Source organism: Gossypium hirsutum, chromosome D03 (genome assembly GCF_007990345.1).
Source record: "Gossypium hirsutum isolate 1008001.06 chromosome D03, Gossypium_hirsutum_v2.1, whole genome shotgun sequence".
Taxonomy (NCBI): domain Eukaryota; kingdom Viridiplantae; phylum Streptophyta; class Magnoliopsida; order Malvales; family Malvaceae; genus Gossypium; species Gossypium hirsutum.
In genome coordinates, this window is record NC_053439.1 from 10891396 (window position 1) to 10899966 (window position 8571).

Sequence of the window (8571 nt, forward strand, 5' to 3'; positions counted from 1 at the left end):
CTTTTGTTCTTGGCTGGCCGAATTTCTTCTTAATCTTTCTTATATTTCATTCTGTTTCAGTTTGTATTCTTTTGATCTGTTCATAACTTGTTTCTAATCGTGGCAGCTATTCACTCCAAAATCAATAATTCAGGAGTCAGTGTCAATGTGCATTAAAGGCATTACTTAATTCACAAAGTTGGATGTTTCATTAGAGGAATCAATTTGGGCAATAATAGAAGAGAAAGACTCGGTAGTGGGTGTTACCTTGGATGAGTCTTATGTTCTCAAACAAATTCCCCCTTTAGCCTCTAGTGGGTCGGCTATATAGCTTCCAACAAGTTCCCTTCGTATGTCATAGCTTCCCACAATAGTCACAATGCAAAAAATCTTTATTTGGGTTATGGGTGGTTGACTGCTATTTTGATCCACTGGAACTCAAACTTGCCTTTTCAACTGGTGCTATGTAGAGCATAGCATTTCTTTCACTTTATTTCTATTGCATGTATGAGTAGAGTGTTTCTAAGAACCTGAACCCCAATTTGATCATATTCATTGGTCAACCAGGCCAAAAAGTCATATACTCGCTCATTCTCAACTAATTTCTAGAATTTGACAACATTTCTAGTACAAATCTTGATAATAATCTAATTACTGCCACAAACCACTCAATTGAGAAAAATATTGTGAAACTGTTTAGTGATTCAGTTTTTGTAGATTTGAGCATCTTTGTCAACTCGTGAGTTTGCAAGAACAGTTGCTTTGCATATTTTTGTTAGAGCATGTCTTGAAAATGTGTGGTTTCATAGAAATGATGAGCCAAGCCATCACGAGAGAATTTTCTGAATCCCATTGATTGTAGATACGGGCTTTCTTAAATCACCAATAATATATCCCTGTAATCCCTTAGCTTTGAAAAACAACATATACAAATATGACCACGTTGTTCCCATCGAGCTTTATGGGACAAATTTGCAAAGGTGTGTTTCTTGTTATTAGGCCAAAGCATAGGCTATCAAAAATTATTGCAAATCGTTATAACATTGGAATGTTCTCAATAAATTATTGAATTCCTTGCAACAAAATCCTTTTAAAATTACTAAATTTCTTACCATCTTTATAAATTACTTAATTTACCACAAAATCGAAATTCTTACGAATTGCTAAAACTTTTGCAAAATTACTGAATTTCGTACAATATTATAAAATTTACAAGTTACTAAATTTATTATAACGTAAAATTATCGAGTTTTTAAAAAGAATATAGTATTAAATCACTTACAAAGGGACTCATAATCGAGTAACACTTATGGGAAGCACATTAGAAATTAATATGACAAACTCTTACTATTTTCAGAATTCTTCTCAAATTTTCTAATGATGATCATTTAAGTTCTTTGATGCCTCTTTTCTATATTGAGCACCCTTCTCTGCATGCATGGAACTGTCATACCGTGTAAATGTTGTCTAATGACTCAATTAAGTATTTGGGACTAAAGCTGAGCTCAAGTTATAAGAAGCTCAAACTTGACTCAAAATTCAGGATTCAACGCTCAAGCTCGAGCTCTATCATAATTTGATTTTAGCTCAAGCTGTAATATGCAAAATTGGTGACTTTTTACATTGGAAGTGCTGCTTTAAACAGAAATATAATGGTACAACATAAATTGCTTTCCTTCAATCAACGCCTCCCTGGCTACTATACTTCAAAATTAAAATGAGAGGAAGCTTCTAATGAAACTACAGTTCCCACTTATCAATTGGAGTTGATAAAAGATCTTTAATTCTCAAACCGCAAGACGTTCAGAGTGCATGGATGATAATAGATATTTAATTCTCAGACCACAAGACGTTCTTTTAGGCATCTATTTTAAGAGTGCGTGGACAAATCGGACTTCTCAGCAAGATAGTGCTCAAGCATATCTTCTTCATCATCTGCAATACGACAGTGATTAAATCATTTCTTTCATCCATTTTGCTTCAGTTTTATCTTTAACCATATTGTAATTACGAAAGCATTTAACAAATATTCTTGGCACTATCAAACACCAATTATGGGCTTGTGTGACAAAGGGCACTCACCTTCGAAATCATCATCATCAAAATCAATATCTTCCTCGTCTTCCTCATCTGATTCTTCATTAACACGAGCTGCACCTTTCTGCAGAAGATAGAGTGACTATGTTAAAGATGGCACTTTCATTATTAAATAGGCATATTCTAACCATATCACGTATCGTATCACAAAAAGCATTCAGTCTTCACTGAATCGTGATTGCTTTCAACATGGGAAGGAGTCAATTAATCCAATTGAACCTCTTGGCTGAATAACGTTAAATAGAATACCTTACATATGCATTTTCTGTTCTTTTTTTTCAACACTAACACAAACTTACTGAGTTTCAGAATCTTTTGGATCATATAAGTCTCATATTCAACATAAGGGGAAGATATAACTTATTCCTAGAAATAATAATGGTTTCACAATTACATATTCTATTCTCAAAATCGTTGAAATACATGTTAGAAAAGAATCATTAAGCAATAGATAACACAATTGGAAATAGGCCATCCCAAAAGCAACCTAATCATTTGAGATTATTAGCATATTTAAAGGAAACAATGAGGGTCTTGTTTCTAAAATCCAACTAAACCCATGGTAAGAAATTGGCAATGATATAGATATAGTAAATCCTCAATGTCATGGAGAGGAAAAATCAGGAAGTATAAGTAAGTTACCGCAGTAGCTCTTCCACTTTCAAACCACTGCCTGCCTGAGAGCTTCTTTTCTTTAGGTGCCGTAAGAGCAGATTCGGGCATTAGCCTGAAAATTGATGCACGGAGAGTTTATTTGTCACAGGTTAATGTATGCCTTCTAATTTTCATAGCATGGATACATGGCTTTTCTTTTTCCACACATAAAACATCAATATGAAGAGTAGATCAACCAGAACAAACTACAAAAGCTTTCCATGCACTGAACTAGACAAGGGAAAGCTAGAATGGGACTGTTTCCGCCATTCCAAGCTTTGTTGTTTTGACTTTTTTTTCATGCATGCATATCTAACACTTCAAGTGAAAGTGGCTACGAGAGATAACCCATATAAGGTAAAACTAGGCAAATTTTCTATATAAGCATGTTGACCATGTACTCGTCTGCCATTCATACCAATGTTTAAGCAATTTAAGTTCTAGGAATACTTTCATAGACCAAATCATCTCTCTCATGTAGGTGCTCATTGTGCTTAAATACCAGTAAAGAAAAGTTCGCTTGGAAGGTAAAACTGTCCAGGATTTTGTTTTTGTTGTTCCTTTTTCAAGGAATATCTCCATGATGTGAATTGTGTTTCAAAGCGTAGGAGGAGAAACTGCAATTCAGTTTTTTTTCCTGATTGCATGGAACCCTTAACAGGAACATCAACTGCATGTACTAGCAAGCATAGATAGCTGCCATTTAAGTCCAGACTTCCAAGACAAGGTATAATGAACCCATATAACGTGACTCTACATCTTATCCTGGGCCAATCACTTCAATAGCAAAGATGAACTTTATACAATAATGATAAAAAACATAAGGAGCTTTAGCATGATTAACACTACCAAACTTGCAGAATTGATAACTAACAAAAACCTAACAAGTAATCTCTGTGTGCATATCCATATATGATATGCAGGGATTTAAATTGCGGTCGCGGTCGCGTTTTCGGTCGCATTGCGTTTATCACGGTTGCGGACATAACGGATGCTATTGCGGTCATTGCAGGTATCGCGGTCGTGAATTTTACATTACTTATTGTGTATTGCGGGTATAGCGGGTTTCGGCAGTAGCGGTTTCGGACGGTGCCGTTACCGCTATATAACGGCCGCTATTTCGGTAACGGACCGCTATTTAAATCCCTGATGATATGTACAAAACGCATTCACCTAACAAACTTACTTGGCTCGCTCTAGTGCCAACTCTGCCTCAAACCTTTCTCTCCACGCTAAAAATGTATCAACAGTAACAGGTTCTCCATGTGGAATAATCACCTGCAGGGTGGAAAAGGTAAGATAATTTTTACCATGTAAAGACATACCTGGTATTAAGTAAACATAGTGCTCAGCATTCTGATTTGTGATCATTATTAGCACAAAGTTCCTCTGTTCAGAAGACTTACCAAATGTCAATTAGCATTAACAAAATGAATATTTCTAAAATAGAACAAACTAAGTCCCTAAAACTGTCTACTAGGAAAACATCAATGCTTTTGTTCTGTAAATATGACCTGTCCAAAAGTCTGGCTGTATTGCAAACCAGCATAGTATATCTTTGGAATCTTAGCACTTTCTTTCCTAAATTCACAATCCTGACAGCAGAAACTGATCCTAAATTCACAGTCCAATTTGGCCAACATTCTAGCTGATGTTGATTGAGATTCATTTGACACTGATATTATGAACATAGCAAACCAGAAGCTTCACACCTTTTCTTTTTCTAATACAAAGCATTTAAAATAACAATAACTCCATTTCTTTCATGCTTCAAGTTAATGCTCAGATATGATATCCATTAATGACAAGTTTTTCTTGGGCACAACCTATCACATTTATACATTTGAAGCATAAATTTGAAATCTATCTTTCCTCCCAAGTAGGCATCAGCAGACAACAGCATAGCAACTACAGCGGCATTGCAGCACCTTAGGCCAAAAATAAATTCACTCTCTGTAGGCTTAAGTTGTTTTATATTAAGGCATGCAAGTAGTTCTTCTAAAGACTAATGTATCCATGCACATTAAATGCAAACATTGCATGGCAGGTGGAAACTGTATATGAGTACCAACAGAATTTGCTAAAAGATCACTCAAAAACAAAAGTTATATTTACTATTGAATCTAGAAAACAACTGACCACAAGAATAGAGGAAATTAAAACTACATAGTCAATGGCCACACCTCATCTTTTGTTGATTCTTCTTCTTCAACATTGTCAGCATCAGCATCTTGACCATATCTTTCAGATAGCCATTCCTTGGCTGATGTAACCAAAGTGTAAATCATAGCCATTCCAAGATTTTCAGATGCCTGAAAAGCACGAAATCAAGTGAGAATCTGCATGAGCTGAGCAAATTAGCTGTACAACCACATTAGATATAAGGAAAAGATGCTATTTGGCATGCCAACTAAAATTAACACTTTTTACTGCAACCTTCCACTACAAAGGCAGATTAATTTATTAAACAGATGCCACTGCTCGCTGAAGATGGATGTGAGACGGAGTTCAATTAGCTAAAGGTAAGTGTGGAAGATTTGAGATTCTCTGTGCAATTTAACACTTCCATCAGGAGATTTACATTTTCCAGAGACTGGTGAGCTGGGGAAAGATATGATGCTAACTCTATTAAGAACAAAAACTGAACTTTTGGAAGAACAATTCCTGAATGCTTTACATATGCTTAAATAGTAAATTATAAATTCCAGTAATACTACAAAACATAAATCCCTGAAAGGTTACCTCTTGTTCAAGTTTTTCTTTCAAAACTTTCAGGTCACTAACTTGTATTCCTCGTATACTGGAAAAAGGAAATGACAAAAAGCAGGTTATTTACAACAGCTCATAAGGAAGAATGACATCATGAGGGGAAAAAATCTTCTAAACAAGACCCCAAACACAAGAGATGCTCCTCTGAATTGATAGAGAAATCAGCAAGAAATTTGCACAAAACGACAGTATCCAAAATGCTTGAAAGATAAATGTTAAAAACAACAATGGGATCACAACAAGGATTAAGATTTGCTAATGCTAGGTTGGGAAAATGAAACAGGGGGAGGATGGAAAATTCTCAATCTAGTGGCCAAAATTCATAATAACTTCATGTTTTTAAGGCAGAGCCATTAGACTAAAAGTTATTCCTTCCTTCCAATCAAGATGGTTAAATTAGATTCAAACGGGGGAAAATTTTGCTTCTCAGATCATTTGAGAAAGCAGGGGACTGTCACAAATATCTTTATTAGACAGTGCCATGCATATTGGCTTGTTGCACGGAAAGGAGATACTGACCTTTTTACATTCAGAAGTGGAGGCTCATCTGGATATTTTTCAGTATGCGAGAAAATCAAAGCCAGCAGAACTGCAAAAGAAGTTAGGATAACAGCTTACATTCACAAGGAAAAGGAAAATCCTGAACAAAGGGCAGCGAAAAAAATTCCCAAATAAAACAAATTGAGTCAAATTTGATGTTATAAATTTATCTGTGTCTGCCTGAAAGTGTGGCTGAACATAAATATAGTATGCTACAATATGTTAGATGAATTAAAAGAATAACCTGGTAGGGTGGTTGATTGATCTGTATCATCATCCTGTTAAAAACAAAACGAGGTAATTAGATGAAAGGAAAATTAGTTTCCAAGGCACAAGAGTCACTAAGAATGGCTAATGCTGTTTAAACAGTAGCTTTAAACAAAAGCCAAACATTCTAAATAATTTAGATGGGCATTATTACTCAGCAAACAACTCTACCGCTACTAGGCAATGGCATTGTAAGATCACTATGAGAAACTAGAATATTATAGAAATGCAGATAACATTATTTCTGGGATAAAACACACCTGAGGAGATAATGTTATTTGGAAGCACCTATTCGAAGTGTTTAGCCCACTTTCACCAGAATGAATTTCTGATACGAGAACAACAATCATAACAGGTCAGGAGGGACAGGAAATTCTAGCAGATAGAAAAAAGACAAGCCCAAGAAAGAAGGGCAAGAGGTTGAACCTTTGAATTCATCCATAAGTATTGCTTCCAGGGCCTCAATTTCCATCTCCTGCTCCTGCAAGTGATCTGTAAACATAACTCAGATAAATCAATTCATGTTGAAGGAAGCACACCATGAACCAATCTCAACACAGCATCAAATCCCTCCATCAATTGATTAAATAAAGTGTAATCAATATTAGTAAATGTCTGGTTGATCATATTTCATTCCATTAGATAGCTGCTAGGAAAGAAAGTAAAGTTGTATCTTTTATGAAGAGGGTACCTATATTTGTTAGTTCTCTTACAACTTAAGGTTGATGGACGATTTATGGGGTTGAGCCACCAATCTGTGCCTGAGTTTCTCTCAAAGACTGTACTTTTACAACTTTTGCTTCACTAATACTTGCTTTGATTTTAAAAACTCGGTCATTATGAGATAAATTTAATGTTAATTTACAAAAACCAGATCTCAAAAGCTCCGGAATGATTTAAAAAAGAAAAGAACATTGCATTTCAACCCCAAAAATTTTCATTGCATTTGCAGCTTCTGGGTATGTTTGATTATCTAAATAAAGCTTATTGCTTTATAGTACTCTTTAAAGAAACAAAAACAAATTGCTAGAAGAAAACCCTAAAAAAACCTAAATGATTATTAAGATGCATAGAAAAGGAAAAGGAAAAAGTCAATTGCTCCATTGTAGATAGTTGGAAGGCGGCCTAAACAAATTTGATAAGCAATACAATACAAGAATTAGATTAGCAAAAGTAAAGTTTAAATAATAATGAATTAAAAAGAAAAAAGAATTACCAGTCATGGTTATGAATTTGAGAAAAATACTCTTTTTATGTTTTTGTGTATTTTTGGATTTGATTCTGCTTTTCCTCTCAGAGATGAAGATCGAAGCTCACAGTTTCCATGGACACTTCAGCTCCGAAAAACCTAATACAAATATTCACCTGGAAACGCAACGTTTCACATTATACTTTACTCTGTATTTTACTCCGGTTTTATTGTTTTACCCAATTAAAGAAAAAGTATTCTACCTTAGTTGCTGAACTAATTTTTACACCCTCTTATTTTCGTCAGCCAAGTATTAAATTTTTAGCAATGGTTAATTATACCCACTAAATTATATTTTTATTTTTATTTTGGACTAAAATACCAATAAATGTCATTTTTTAAATTACAGAAATAAATCAAATTTTTTAAAATTTACAAAAATGAGCCAATTTAAATAAAACGTTTCCAGCTGGAAGCGTTTTCAGGGGAAACCCAAAAAACGCATCTAGCTGGAAGCGCTTTCTGCGTGTCACCAGTAAAACGCTTCTAGCTGGAAGCGTTAATGAAAAATGAGTCCAGCACAACGCCTTCCCCCCCCCACGACTACATTTCCAACGGCTATTTTAAGTAGTCGTTGCACCCCCCACGATAAAAAAAAACTATAAAACCCCCTACTAATTTCTCACAATATTCTCTAAAAAATCTCACAAATTCTCTCTTAAATTTATTACTAAAATTCTATTTCTATCTAAATTCTATTTTTTATTATATTTCTTATTAATATTTTCTAAAAATATTTTTTGTTAAAAATTAATTCGTATTCCATATAATTAGCAATGAACGGGTCTTTAATCCGTTTTGATGACAAGTACATTTTCGCCAATCAATTGCAAATGGTAAGAATAAATTTTAATAAATTTCAATTTTATTCAATTTTTTATTTCATTGTTATATTTTAACTTAATATTTTGTATATTTTTTATGTAAATAGGCAAAAGATCGAATTTTATAATGTCATATTCGTAATCTATCCGGTCCTTTATCACTGTTGATCGAACCATACTTGAGGGAAGCCG

The 8571-nt window shown here is 34.3% G+C and overlaps 1 protein-coding gene across 1 annotated transcript; it reads right to left on the minus strand.

The window, feature by feature from the left end:
• Positions 1–1517: 1517 nt before the first annotated feature.
• On the minus strand, positions 1518–7761 carry LOC107950674 (RWD domain-containing protein 1). The gene is made up of 11 exons (XM_016885561.2): positions 7523–7761; positions 6733–6798; positions 6567–6634; positions 6284–6317; positions 6019–6088; positions 5473–5530; positions 4914–5042; positions 3917–4008; positions 2719–2803; positions 2062–2140; positions 1518–1914 (listed from the first exon to the last, which is right to left on the minus strand). The coding sequence occupies exons 1-11, from the start codon at positions 7527–7529 to the stop codon at positions 1850–1852; spliced, it is 753 nt and encodes a 250-aa protein (XP_016741050.1). The 5' UTR covers positions 7530–7761; the 3' UTR covers positions 1518–1849.
• Positions 7762–8571: the final 810 nt, after the last annotated feature.